Source organism: Taeniopygia guttata, chromosome 11 (assembly GCF_048771995.1).
Source record: "Taeniopygia guttata chromosome 11, bTaeGut7.mat, whole genome shotgun sequence".
NCBI classification, from domain to species: Eukaryota; Metazoa; Chordata; class Aves; order Passeriformes; family Estrildidae; genus Taeniopygia; species Taeniopygia guttata.
In genome coordinates, this window is record NC_133036.1 from 10369088 (window position 1) to 10384500 (window position 15413).

The following is a 15413-nucleotide window of genomic DNA, read 5'->3' on the forward strand; positions in this document are numbered from 1 at the left end:
TCAGTTTATGAAATGCAGTACAAAAAAATATCTTTTAAACTTTATTTCAACTCACTTGAGCTCTGAAGTTGCTGTGAGGGAGATGAAGTGCTGAAGAACTTCCTGACGTGGTCGTTTTTCACCACATGGGAAGGGAACGGGGCCAGGTACCTGCAGCAAACAAAGCCCCTGCTCTGTTAGAGCCTCCCAAATCCATCAGGATTGCACTCTGGACAGCACACTTGGAAATCAGATTGGAAATTTAAAAGCTGAAACACACCATGCAATTCTGAAGTCTGGAAATTTATGGGTATTCTTATTCTTAATACCAAACCCTGTTATCCCTGGGTTGTTTTCACTCTGGTGAGTGTTTCAGCAAAGATGCCTCATTCAGGAACCCTGAACACTTCTAAGGCTGAAAATGTTCAAATGTAAACTTGAAATTTGCCTTTCAAATGCAGGAACCTGAGGAATATAAAATAGAGATGGATCTGTTATTGAATTTCCTCCTCTTGAAGATTAACAGCAGATGCAGAGTCTGGCAGTTTGGGGAGAAACTTCTGTCACGTTTTCCCTGTGTCTCTTTGAAGGGAAAAGAGCCCTTTTAGCAGCACCCCAGTGCCTCCAGGGGGCTGTGGGAGGCTGCAGAGGGACTGGGACAAGGGACGCAGGGACAGGACAAGGAGGGACAGCTTTGAGCTGGAAGAGGATGGATTTAGATTGAATATTTGGGAGAAATCCTTCCCTGGGAGGGTGGGCAGGCCCTGGCACAGGTGCCCCTGGATCCCTGGCAGTGCCCAAGGCCAGGCTAGACACGGCTTGGGGTAGCCTGGGAGAGTGGAAGGTGTCCCTGCCATGGCTTTGAGGTCCCTTCAACCCAAGCCACTCTGGGGATTCCACAAAAAAATCCCAATCTCCCAAAACTTTGCACCTCCACACACCCAGAGGTGTTTCCCAGCTGGAAACCCCAGAGTTGAGTGCTGAATTTCACAGCTGAGCAGCACCTCGGAGCAGCTTCCTCCCTGCTCCAGGGCTGCAGCTGAGCTCTGGCAGTGCAGTTGCTGCTCCATTAACCCAGATTTGGAGAGGCTGTTGTTCCCGAGCAGCAGGCACACGCATTCCCTGCAGCCTCCCAAATTCTCCTTGGAGCACAGCGAGGCACTGGGAATGCTGCCTGCCATGGAAAATAATCCAGGCATGCACCTGCTGGCTGCTGCCTATGGAAAACCAATATCAACATGGCTTAGGGGAAAAAAGTGGAAAGGAGAATAGAGTTATAGCACTCTAATTTAGTTAATTAATTTTATAATTAATTATAAATATATTATTATAATAAACAATATAGTTATATATTATAATACTATATAATAATATAGTATAAGAATATATTTATAAATAATTATAAAAACATATTACTATATAATATATAATAATATATAATATATTATTATATATTATTATATAATATATATAATGATAGATATTATTATATATAGTATATACTATATATACTATATATTATGTTTATTATTATAATATATATCTAGTATATTATATTATTATACTATATATTATATTATTATGATATATATTATAATACAATATAGATTATTAGAAATAACCTTTATTAATAAAGATTATTATATCCTTATTAATAAAGATTATTAGAAATAATCTTTATTTTAGTTATAGAACTCAAATAAAGTAAATTAATATTTTAAAGTGTCGTTTAATTTTATAACAATAACATATTAGGTTCAGAATAATATTAATATTACAATAATCTCGTTTTGTGTAGATAAAGAGAGTAGCAGCTGAAAGGAATTTAAGTCACTCCAATTTTCCTGGGAAAACCACATTTAGAAAGAGAAACCCAATGTTTGGCTGTTAAAGGCTTCAAAAAATGTAACAATTTAATGATATCTAAATCCATCCCTAACTTTTAAAAATCTGACTAAAATAAACACCATGACAACCTAAAATGACTGAGAAAATAAAAATTCTGTGAAAGGGGCAAAAAATCTCCACAACCCATTCCTCAACACAGATGGGTGAATATTCAGGCTTCTATTTTTTCCTGAGTTTTAAGTGGTTGTTTTAAGCAATTCTGGTTATTTTTGAGTCCAAAACAAACTTTTGCAAAGCCAGTGATCCTCTATTTGTTCTTCACAAGGAATGAGGAAATATCAATTCTCCAGAAAGCTTAATACAGAATATTATTACCATCTGTATTTCTGAAAAAAGAAGTCCTAAAAAATTGTTATGCACTGAAATTAATGGAACATCCAGGAAAAAGCTTAGGATCAGGCTCTAATTTCTTCAAAGTAATTTAGAATATGGAGATAATACTTCTATTTCCTGTTTTTTTAAATTTTTCTCAGTGAAAGAAGCCCAGTGTCAAGATAAAAACCCCACAAAATCCCAGCATACCTCAGGTCTGATTCCAGGTCCATGTGGTTCCGTTCCAGGTAAAATGAATCTGGACCAGCTAAGCAGGGAATGAATTTCTCCAAGTTTTCTTCTGGATACAGCTGAGACAGCTAAAGGGGGAGGATATGACAAATTAAAAGTGAAAAGACTTGTTATTTCTATGAGATTCAAGCCACTGCCTGCTATAAATCAAATATTTTATGAAATTCAATCTGAATTACCTTGGCACATTTTGAGAAGTATCATTGAACAAAATTAGAGAGAGGGACAAAACATTTTTTTTCCTTTTCAAAGTGTTTTTCTTATTGTCTTTACCTTTGAAATGAATTCAGTCACTTCAGCAGAAGATTTGGTTACCAACGTCACTGAAGAATCAGACCACAGGACCTTGGGGAGGAGCAAGAAGGATTTGCTTTAGTAATTAATTTAATTTGGTTCCTCAAAATTCAGTAATTGGTCTCAACTGTCCCTCATGGATGTTGTGATGAGTGACATCAAGAAGGAAACACTTCTTTTTGTGCACAAGGATAAAATTGCTGCCCAATTCTTGCTGTTTGTACATTTATAATCTCCTCTGGATGCTTGGAAAAGCCCCTCAGAGTTTACACAGCCCTTACACCCTGCAGACATCCAGAGTTAAGCAACCAACCACGGAGTCATGGAATTTTTTCCCCTCATTATTGTTAAAGAAAACAGCTGTTTTGTAGGATCTGCCTTCCAACAGGAACGGCTCCCCCCACACAAGGCTGCCTATTGCTAATTAATCAACTCCACATGCCTGAGAAATTGGGAATGGCAGCAAAAATCCAGGCAAAACCTTCCCAATGAAACCTGCAGCTCCTGCTCCACATTCCATCTTGTCCGTGCTCTAAAAAAAGGGAATGTTCAGTATTTCTTCCCAAACTAACAAGTCATGACATCCTTGGATATTGAAGCATTTATTGCTTGGGAGATGAAATTTTATCAAGCCAAAAATCAGGATTTCTTGGCTTGAGGAAAATCACCATGAGACCGGTCAGGGATGAATCCCTATGGATCCAAAATATCCACTGGAGGCATCTGGGAGGCAGCTGGATCCATAGGGGAAGGAGCTGGTGGGAGTTTTGGGATCACAGAGCAGCCTCTCACATGACATTCGTTTCAATGACAACTCCAAACATACACAAAGTTTTTCCAGCCATCCAAAAGCTGCCAAAAAGAGCGGGGAGAGGAGAGGATTTCAAAATATATTACATAAGGGAGGAATTTCCTCTCAGCAGAGCCGTTACACAAAAAAAAGGGGGGCGGGGGGAAGAAACAAAGATAGAAAAACTTGAGCAGCTTTACCAAGTTTGTGGTAAATAAATAATTTTTTTTAAATTCACAAGGAATTTCAGAAAGCACAGGAAATAGTCTCTTTTTTTTCTAGTTTTGAAATAACCCCACAATTGTCATGACTTCTGTTTTAACTTGAATTTTCAATACTTATAAAACAATAACGTGAATTGTAAATGGGGGGAACAATAGCACTGAAAACACTAAACTGCTCCATCCATTGACCTGCTATTCCCAAGCTCCTGAACAGAACAAAACCATTCCATAATTGGGTTTTTAACCCAGCAAACAGCAATTCATCAACTCAGCTGAAGTCTCTGCTCTTCCATCAGTTCAAGCTGTTGAGGCAAACACTGGGTACAGTAATTTCTGTTATTTATAGAAAAATTTGTAATAGGAAAAGAAGTTTCACGAGATCTTAATTGGAGTGGAGACAACTGCAGGCTTCATAGAGTTTGAAAAGCCCTTGGAAAAATCCTGTCTGTGATGGATGACATTTGGAACAATTGGGGATTCAGGAAATTTGGGACATTCTCCATGAATCCAGTCCTGCAGAGCTTAATGCTGCCAACATCCCAACAGATGCTCTGCCCTGGCTGGGAGTTTTAAGGAATAACTTGGTGAAAGTTGTGGATAATTGAGATTCTCCTGCCTGCTTTTTCCTTTTCTCACTCCCCACTTTGTCTCACCAAAGAAACCAAAGGATTTTTGGGATCCAGCAATAAAGTTTGAAAATCTCCTTAACTGCTCCTTAAGTATTAAGTATATCTTCTTTCACAGGAAAGGAAACCCAAACTTACCTCAAAGGAATACTCAACATTTCTTTCATTCTTCTTGTGTGCCAGCCCCTTTAATTCCACTTTTTCAACACTCACTATGGAAAAACAAAGAGAGAAGAAGAATGAGGAGGATATCCCTAAATACAGGCAGAAGTGATGACTTTTGGGAAGTGCCAGGCCTCGCTTTGAGAGCATCCCATGACCTGTGGAGGTGTTCCAGGTGTCCAGTTCCAACTTCCACCCTCAGGAATGTTGGTATACCACAACTTCATGCTACTTTCAGCCTTGGGAAAGTTTCATTCCAAGCAGTTTCAACCCAAATAATCCCCTCCAAATAAAGCTCTTATCACCCCACACATCGCTGTAATAACACACTACACACACATGGAATTATCTTAATAACATCAAGGAATAAACACCATCCCTCCCAGGGAAACTGGGATGAGGAAGAACTCTCTATGTTTTCAGGGCTTGGTTTTACAAGTTCAGTGTGGTTTCATGGCTCTGTTCACATCCTGACTCCTCCCTTCCTGCAGTTTCACAGATAATTTTAGCCTCCCTTGGAATAAGGTGCAAGTAAAAGCAGGATTTGAGTGTGGAAAGGATGGAATGCCAGGACAGGTCACCTCACACATCAGATAACTGATGTGCTGAGTTCTTAGAGACTCACACATCCCAAAACACCCAGTTCAGGAATTCACCATGAAAAGCCTTGATTTCATCAACTTTCTATTCTCTTCAAAATTCCTCCTACCTTTTGACTGCCCTCATGGGGATACACACATGGATTTTTTTCCTAAAAAAAAACTATTTACATTGGCTTAAAACTACAAAAGCAGAATTATCCCAAGCCAGAGTCACTAAAATTGGACCTGTGAAGGGACATGTGCCATGCATGGTGTGTTTTCACTGAGCAGTCCAAACAAGGAGAGCCCAGAATTCCTTCCCTTTATTTCCAGAGAATCACCAGTTACAAGCTGTTAACCTGTTTTCAGGAATATTTATTGGTAACTTTTTGTTATCAGTTAGACTCAAACCAATGTTTATAGCAAGGAACTTCCTCCTGAGTGCCCAACAAAACACTGCAGTGAAGTTACAGCAGCACCACTGCAACAGGGACCTGGCTTTTGTCACCTCCCTTGTCCTGTCCCCAGGGAGGCTCCATCCAAAGCCCATCTGGAGCTTGAGTTCCCTCTGTTCCCCAACAGTTGTGGCCTGAAGGTTTAGTTGAGACCTTTTCAATGGTTTTATTGTGTCCTCAGAGAATCCCAGAATGGTTTGGGTTGGAAAGGACCTTAAAGCCCACCCAGTTCTAACCCCGCCACCTTCCGCTGTCCCAGGGTGCTCCAAACCCTGTCTAGCCTGGCTTGGGCACTGCCAGGGATCCAGGGGCAGCCACAGCTGCTCTGGCACCTGTGCCAGGCCTGCCCACCCTCACAGGGAGGAATTCCTTCCCAAAATCCCATCTAAATGCACCCTCTGCCAGTGGGAGCCATTCCCTGTGTCTGTCCCTCCATCCCTTGTCCCCAGTCCCTCTGCAGCTCTCCTGGAGCCCCTTCAGGCCCTGGCAGGGCTCTGAGCTCTCCCTGGAGCTTCTCCTCTCCAGGGGAACATTCCCTGCTACCCCAGCCTGGCTCCAGCCCTCTGGACTCCTCTGGGTTCATTCCAGCAGCTCCTGACCCTGGGAATGCCAGAGCTGGATGCAGCTCTGCAGGTGGGGTCTCAGGGGAGCAGAGCAGGTCCTGCTCATTTACAAATGTTCCCACCTGGGTCTTGGCTGCTTAAAAATCTCTTCTTTGAGTCTCATTTGCAGTGAAAATTTTGAAAGTCCCCGAATTCAGTTCTACAGGTGTTTGTGGCTGTCCTTACATGGAAAAATGGAACGTTCTTGTTCTGATGCTCACAACTGCTCCTCCTCCATGTAATTCCCAATTACAATTACATCAATCCCTGGGCCTAGGAATAATGTCAGTTCATTACTTACTGCTTTCTCTTGAATATTCTGCTTTTTTGAGAGGTTTGTTCCCTTCAAAAGATTTCACTGGGCTGCTCTCATGCTTCTGAAATTATTTTGTGCCACATGCTGAGCACCACAGGGATAAATTTGCTCACCAGACATTGCTGAGCCATCCAGACAATATTTAGTGGCATGAGGGTTTGAACATGAAGATTTGAAAAGGTTCATTAAAGAAAAATCTACCTCAGTACATTTATTTAAGAGAATTCAAGGCCCCCTGAGTTGTGATCACAGTCAAAATACACTGAATATTGATTGGAATTACGAGTACTACAGGATTATAATGAGAAAGAATGTGTAAAATGGGTATTGAGAGGGGGAATGTGGTGAAGCAGCTGAAGGATGAGCAAATAACTTGCAGAAATTCTGGTGTCAACTGCTGCAACATCTGGTTTTTAAAAACACAGCCAGTGTTACGCAACCTTTGTTGTTTATAGCAAACCCAGCATCACTTTTCTGCAACTGTTCTTATCGTTTGGCATTTCCAAAGGATTCAAACACCAGCCCTTCCAGTCGTTCATTTTTCATCTCCAGCAATTCCAGCAGAATTGGATTACCCAGAGACATAAAACCAAGCTATTCTTGTTTTAGTCTGTGGGTTAATAACAAACCTTAAATCACCCCTGGGTTTGGTGGTGCTGACAGTGCCACCACCATTTCCTGCTCAACGTCTGGGCTGAACTTGCCCAGTGAATAAAATCCACTGCAGTGAATTTATCCAAGGAAAAAGACTGCAATTAAAAAATGGACCTTTAGGTAAAGATTTTTGCACTGATTTTATATGATGAGGTCTGTTCTAGAGCAGGAAACGCAGCTCATGTCCTGCAGGACAGGCTTTAGGGACAACCAACTGGATAATTCCTAATATTACATACAGAGCTCCAGGAACTTTCTCCCAGCCAGCTGAAATACCATGAAAAACATCACCAGCCTACAGAAATCTTGTTTAATATATCAAGTTGTATGTTTGTGTTCTGTGGCCTCTCACCTACTCTGTGTATTGTTTAACTTCTGGTTGGTTTTATTGAAATAACCTTCCTAAACCTACCCTGAAGCTTTACTTTATTCTATCAGTGCTACAGAACTCCAGAAGAGAAGGTGCCATCCACCAAGTACAAAAGAGGGTGGGAAAAAAAGGGATTTTTATTTACTGCTTTTATTCTCAAAAGCTCCAAGAGCTGACTCGACACAGTATCCCAATAAATGAGTCCAGGAGCAGAAAAACCTTTGCACAGAATTAGGGATACGTGACACTGATGGCTTTTCAGGATGCTGAATTCAGCAAAACTCCAACTTCCCAACCCAGGGGATACAAAAAGTTAAAAGTTCCTAATTCAGGAGATTCCCAGAGTATATTTGCACTGGCAAAGGGGCACATGAGGTTTTTTGCCATGGGGATTTATCCAGGAATATCTGGGAAATTCCAGCAGGTAAATGGAACAGCTGGATGAGATCCCCAGGAAAGGGGGAGAGGAAAACAAAGGGGGTTGGAGAAGCTCAGGGCTGCAGGAGAAGCTCCAGCGAGGCTGTGGCACCTTTGGTACTCTTAGGACCTTCTGGCATCATCCCTTGAGGGGTTTTTTTTTAATTATTATTATTATTTGCTGCTTTCTGTCAACACAAGAGAAGCATTTTCCATGTCGTTTTGAAGCACATTTCATTGTATCCAGCATGGAAGGCTGAGTGTGGAACACTCCAGCACTGAGGCACAGCCAGGAAGCACAGCCAGGACAGGAGCGACGTCATCTCGTCTGCTTTTCCAACCCTGCCCCACCATCCAGGAAAAACACAGCCAGGGAGCTTGCAGACATTTTATTCAGCTCTGATTTCCTATTTTTCATATTCCCCGGGGTTTTATTTTCCTATTTCCCGGTGTGTTTTTTCCTATTTTCATATTTCCTGTTTTCCAGCTGGGGATTTTCACCCTTCTGGCTGATGCTGGAGCATTTCTCATCTCATTGCTCACTTCAGTGGGAAGGGAGACACAATTCCCTCCCTCTGCTCACACCAGGTGTTAAATCCTCTGGATTTCTGGCCTCCTCCTCCAAAAAAGCAGGAGCTTGGATCTCCTCCTCTGCCCGAAATGCCAGCAGCTACACAAAGCAAAAGGCCAAATCCAACCCTCCAGGATTTGCCATTCCTGGCTGGTAAAGGTCAGGGTAAAACCTGCTCTGGATGTGGGCAAGGGCAAAAGAGACATTTTGGGAAGCCACATGAATCAGATATTGATCTTTTTATAATTCACTCTTTACAGCTTCAGGATCCATCCTAATAAAAGGATTCAACAGATCAGTGTTTCAATCCAAACTGAGAATTTTGTGCTCCTCCTGAAAAAGTCAAGTAATTCTAGATAAATCAGGAGGGTTGATTGTGGTCCAGCCTTTTTCCATAAAATCCAATATTTCACCTAGAGGATTATATAATATATTATAATAATATACATATTATTATATAATATATAATACCTAGAGGATTTCCTTTATTAAATCCCTGGATGAAGGATCAGTTTGTGTGGGATGTGGCATGGAAATGTCACTCTCCAGGTGGCAAAATCTCAGTCTCCTGAAACTGGGCTGAACATTTTGGTTTATGATACTTGACCAAAAACAGCAGAAAGGCTGTAAGTCATTTTTATGCTGGAAAAAAAAAACCCTAAGTAAAATCCTTTCTATAGGAGGCCATAATCATAAACGAGGCCTCTGTACTAAAAGATTTATTTGATTTTCATTCATGGAACGAGGCATCAAACACCATGACAAGGAACTGAGTTTGTGCTGAAAAAGTGGAACAAAAGAGAACTCATAAAATCCTTTCCACATCCCTGTTTACACAGAAGTGGGCAGAAATGCAGCACCACCACTTTCACAAGGCATCTCCTCTTTGTGCTGAAGAAATGCTTCCAAAGCAGCATTACTCAATTCCTGCTGCCCAGCAGATGCCAAAATCTGGGAACAAAATCCCACAGAGGCTCCCCACAAACCCAGCAGGATTTATATTCCCACATATAGAGGCAGGAGGGAAGGCAAACAGAGAAAAGAATTTATTTGCTCCATGCAAAGCACATTCATGGCAACAAAGGACCAGAAATTAAAGGGGTTTGTGGGGGTTTTGTTTGGGTTTTTTGACTGCTTATAAGTATCAGCTTAAGACGGATTTTTTTGGCTGTTTTGCATAAAATTCCCTGCTTTCAATTTTTAATTTTTTCTAAAGCTTTTCATCCAGGCTATGATAGAAATTCAGGATACCCTTTTGTTCCAAGCACACATACTGATCCTCTTCTGCACAAACACACAAGGACTAAGTTTTCTCATCACTAAATTTGATTTCCCCATCTCCTACTTCTCAAAACTTAAATTTTTCTTTTACTGGAATAATGGAAGCCTGAGAAAAACCTGCAGAATCAAATATCAGGGTTTGAGTCTGTAGGATGAGAACTACATCTAAATATGATCAGCATCTTTAGGGTGCCAAGAACTTGGTGTTGGTGCTATCCCAGGATCACTGAGGCTGGAAAAGAGCTCCAAGGTCATCAAACCCAACCTGTGAGGGATCCCCACCTTATCACCAGCCCGGAGTGTCACATCCAGGGATTCCCTGACACCTCCAGGGATGGGGACAGTCCCAGGAGCTCAGCTCAGAGACTCGTGTTTATTTACTAAAACTCCTTCAACAAACCACAGAATGACAATATTATCTCCTAATAGATATTAGAAGATTCTAATAGATATTTTAATATTATCTTCTAATTATCTGATCTGTCACTAAAGCCAAGAAAGAGCTGGCACTGCTGAGCTGTCCCTGAGGTGATTTCAGAGGACAATTTCCCTGGAAGAGCATCCAAAGGCTCAATTCCAGCTTCCAACCCTGCACCCAGCAGGCTCTGAACCCTCAATATCTGGAGAAGATGGCACTGAAACCACTCAACTTGAACTCTGCTCTATTGCACGGCCAGAAAAACACACCTTGGTGTGTTCCATGACACATTAACTGCTGCACAAACCTCCCCAGAGATCTCTGATCTGCATCAGCTGATGGGCCAGAGTCCAGCAGGACAGGAGGTGCTCTCTGCTGCAGGTACAGAACTGCTGCTGGGGAGGCACGAAACATCAAACACACCCTTACATGGAACTGCAGCAAACAATTAAAAGGCATCATTAACTAAATTGACAAGCCATGAGCTTGTCTGCGGGGACACCAGAGGGGAAAATGCCTCTACTCAACAGCAGGGAGAAGTGTTTCAAATGTTCCCTTAAAAGGGAGGGGAAACAGGCAAAGAAACAAATGTGTCTTTTGGAAAATCATCTCATTTTGCTACTTCTAGAAAAGTCAGATGAATAGATGAAGCAATTCTCTCTGCAGTTCACTGCATTGAGTTGTCACATGAAAATCTCAGCCCTCTCCAGAAGGATAATTTATAAAGATATTAACCTGTTTTCACATCCTGCAGTGGTTATGGATGGAGACAACACCGTGTGAAGAGGCCGAACTGGGATGCTGAAGTGATCCCAAATACTTTCTGCAAAGTATTTGTTAAGAAATACTTAAATTGAGTGTTTACATTGAAAAATAAATATTTAAATTTAAAATTGAAGTTCTACAGAAAAAGGAAGACACAATTTGAGCTGGACTCATTTGGATCCCGCTCAGCCTCATACCAGCATATACCATCCAGTTTTCTGCTGTTATCCCTTAAAAATAAAAGTGGATGAGCAGACAACAGTTTTTCCATGGAAAAGGAAAGTGCAGCTGGGAAAAAACTTGTAAGCAAACAGAACAGTTTCACTATTTAACAAGAAAGTCTTCTGGCTGGCTGCTCCTCAACAGGAAAACCCTGGAAATTAAAGTTTCATGGACATAATGAAAAATTTCTGTCAGCAGAGGAAAAGCACTCAGATCTGGCATTTTCCTGTGTGAAAAATAAGGGTTCTTCCAACATACAGAATTTTGAAGATCCAAACCAACACATCCCTTTACCATGAGTTCAGGTGACAAATCAATGCTGCTTTAATTGAAGAGCAAGGCTGGAGCCCATGACGTGCAATATTCCACAGGAAACAATTACACAGCTTTTTTAAAAACCAAGGCCATGAGCTGAGTTTTGGCAGCCCAGAGAAGCAATAACAGGCTGGGATTGTATCACTCACCCCAATCACACCAGGAGTTCTCATGTCCCTGCTATTTCCTCACTTTGGCTGATTTAAGCTACCAGCTAAGTGACCTTCTTATGTTTCTCCAAAACAGATATTTAAAATTTAAAAAAAGCCTATATAGCTCAGCTTTTAACTGAACTCATGCATTTCTGAAGTAATCCTGAATGATCCTGTCAGCACTTCAGCCAACCACAAAAGTCAATCAACCTAAAGATGGGTTGTGCAACTTCCCTGGGTTCAAAAGCTTCCCAAAACCCCAAAGTGCCTGTGCTGGAGGCTGGAGAAAACTCCCATCTGGACAGGAAAATGTAAAACCCTGAAGAACCACTCAGCTGCTCTGAAAAGAATTGAGACATGGCTTCAAACACTGTTTTGAAGGGTTTTCTGCCCAAATCCTTGAGGCTAGGAGCACCTTGCATCCCTGCTCCCTCTCCTGCCATGGCCACTGAGCACAGTGGCCAGATGAATTGCCTTTTTTTTTTTCTTTCTTTTCTGAGGCCAGAAAAAGCTTTTGCAGAATAAAAATACCCAGAAAGGGTTGCTGGATTAGCCAGATTTGTGAAACAGCTCCTAAATTTGAGCAGCAACACATGGCACTGGGCAGGTGCTGGGCCTGGGAACATCCCCCAGGATCTGCTGCTGAAATGTGCAATGGTGCCCTGGGTGCAAAAAGTTGTGTACAGAGCCAGAAAAGGCTGCAGGAGTTTGACATCAGGGACAACCCAACAATATATTCCTCAATTCCAACAGCTCTTCCCAAGCAGAAATGCAGCTCTTTGGGATATCAGGCAGAAGGAAAAAGGAACCCTGAAGGATGGGGTTTGATACCATGGCATTTTCAACCATGATTTTAGGTAAATGTGTGCAACACTGAAGGTTTAAAGGTATTCTACAACAAATTCAGAGATATCAGTCACAGTGAGGTTCAACATGTGCCTCGTGGGCTGCATTTTTAAGGGCTCCAGTGATTTCATTTGCACACTGTATTTACTGCCTAATTCCATTTGGAACTGCAGCTAATCAACTATTTGCATACAAGTGAGAAGTGTAAGTTTTAAATGCAGCCCTGAACCTCATTTGCTCAGTGACTCATTTTCCTTCTCCCAGTTAGCTCAGAAACATGGGAAAGAATTCCTGTAAAAAGTGAGCAAAGCCCCAAGCTCTGGGGTGAAGGGCAGCTCCAGTAACCATTAACATCCAGCCTTGTACAAGCCATTTAAATAAGCAGGCTGCCTGTGTTGAATTTATCCAACAAAAACATCTCTGAAATCAAGAGAAGTGTTCAACTTTAGATATAAATAATTTTACTTTCTGGGTAAGCAAGATGCAGTTGTATATTTAGTCTGGTTTTATCTGATGGAGTGCTTATTTTATTTACTATTCTTAGAGCACTTTTAAACAAAATGTTGGCTTTGTTTCTCATTCTTAAGAGGAGCTTTGCTCATCATAGAGAAATCTCCTGCTTTTCCCCAGAAAGGATTTTCTCTGGCACATAAAATTCCCTGAGCCCCTTCAAACCCAAGATGAGCCTCATGATTAATTCTGATCTGAAAGCTGTATTCACCTACAAAATTACACACGCAAAGTCAGTTTTCCATGGAAAAACTGACAAAAAACTTTCTTTTTTTTTTGCTAAACTGCAGCAAAGCCCAGAAATCCAGACTTCCCTAAATCCCAAATATTACCAAGGAACTGACCCAGCTGAGCTGAAAGTTTTGAAGTTTGAGGTCTGCATGGAGCAGCCGCTTACCCTGAGCTCAGAGAGAGGATTCCAGCCTCAGAAAGGAAACCAGAACGGGCAAAAAGTGACACTCAGGTGGTCACCACAGCTGGGGACCTGAGCTGGGCTCTGCTTTGAAGTTTGGAGCAGTGTCCTAAAAACCAATGGGCAAATGGAGTCTCACAGCAACAGCCAGTGAAATACAAAGCACATTTGGGTGCAACCACAAACCACCTTTGCTGGAGGTGAGTGAAATGGCAACTGAGCTAAAGCTCTTAGTACCCATTAGTTTTCCTCCATCACCCAAGATTTTATTCACTAAATGACTGAATAAAGATTTTCAGACCACTCAGCTAATCATAATCTTTGCTGCTCTATTAAAACACCCCACATGAACCCAATCCCAACTGCATCTGATGAGGATTTGCCCAGCATTATTTCAATTTTTGAGTCCCCAAGGCAGGAGCTGAGTGCTCCCTATATAAATATACATTTCTCCCAGCACAGGGGTGTTTGTTTTGCAGCCTGAGGGTGCAGTTTGTAACCATATATCGGCATGGCTGGAGCCCAGAGGGAGGGGATGAGGCTGCAGCTGCTCAGCCAACGTGCCCTGGCTCGAAGGGCATCTGGTGCTAAAACACCACAGCCCCGGGATCAGATGGCTCCAAGGATTCCTGCCCCTACCCAAAGGAGTTAAGAGACTCCAAGTGCAGAGAAATGCAGCATTTCAGTCTCCAAGGCAGATGAAGCAAGCAGCTTGCCTGGTTTGGAAGGGCTGCTCCAGGCCAGCAGGGTTTAATGCTCCTGTAAATAAGCACGTGCTGTTTGCTGCATTTTTGAGACCAGGCTCAGCACTGGAAACTCATGACTAAGGCTGCAATAACAAGTGGGAGCAGCAAGGACAAAGTCATTTTATAGCAGCTTCAATTTTTATTTTCTAAGGAATTATAGCCTTGTTAACAACAACAAAAACAAAAAAAAAAATCTCTTAGCACACTATGCAAAAACACCAGACTAAGGGACTCATGTGGAATAGAAAATCCTTGAGTACAGACAGTCTTGCCAAGAGCCACAAACGCATTCAAGTGCTCAGCTCAGTGAGGAACAAATATCCCTGCACAGCCCTTCTGTGAGGTTCCCCTTTTGTGGCAATTTTCCTGTCTCTGTACTCATTCTTTAATGTTCTTGTTCCCTTTTCTACTTTTATACAACTCATTGTTCCTTCATTCTGGATCCCAGACAAGATTTGACCAGTGATTCAAAGAGGCAGAAGGAAGTTCTAATTCAGCAGTTGAACTGATTTGGAGACACCACACAACTGCCCAACAGTTATTGGATAACTGTGACACATCTATGAAGCAAACACAGGAGGGAAAAGCCCAAAGTAGATTTTGTGGACATTTGCCCAGAAACTGAGCTAAAAAGGATGCAAAAAACACCAGACCCCATCCACTAAAGCTCTCCAAGCCCTGAAGCTCTGAATCTCCAGACTCACCAGCAGATCCTTTAGCAGGGCCTACAGAATGAACCAAAGCCCACTTCTAGCAAAAATTCATGTTTAAAGCTCCAGGTCTCCACCTTCTTTTGCAGTAGTTGGATATCCAGCAAATCCCTGAACTCCTTAATAACAGGGACAGGGAGGAATAGAAACTAGGAGCTCTCCAAGCCACTAAGACCTATTTAATACCTGCTGTTTTTGCAGACAAAAATCACTTATTACACTTTTCCTCTGGCCTGTTTACAAAGGGCTGATTGTAAACAACTCTGCTGGAATGATACACCTGGAATAATTCATCCTCAGGAGTGGAAAACACAATAGGGAGAAACTCCAAAGACCCTCTTGTTTTCTGCCATTTCCTTTCAGCTGGGGATATTAATGATGTAATTTTAGCAGGGCTGCCCCTCTGAGTGATGGTTAAAAATAGCACCCACACCCTCCACCGATGAAATGCAACCACTCCAGGCAGGGAAGTCATGCAGCACAGCAAGCCCTCTCCTTCTTTTTTTTTCCAGGGAGAAATAAA

At 41.9% G+C, this 15413-nt stretch overlaps 1 protein-coding gene across 4 annotated transcripts in view; it reads right to left on the minus strand.

The window, feature by feature from the left end:
* Positions 1-15413, minus strand: part of ZCCHC14 (zinc finger CCHC-type containing 14) — a 45702-nt gene that overhangs the window by 7712 nt on the left and 22577 nt on the right. For all 4 annotated transcript variants that reach the window (XM_030282629.4, XM_072934531.1, XM_030282628.4 and 1 more), the window contains exons 3-6: positions 4524-4597; positions 2725-2796; positions 2410-2519; positions 56-150 (exon numbers count right to left, since the gene is read on the minus strand). In XM_030282629.4, coding sequence (XP_030138489.3) covers positions 56-150; positions 2410-2519; positions 2725-2796; positions 4524-4597 — 351 coding nt within the window. The remainder of the gene's footprint in view (positions 1-55; positions 151-2409; positions 2520-2724; positions 2797-4523; positions 4598-15413) is intronic.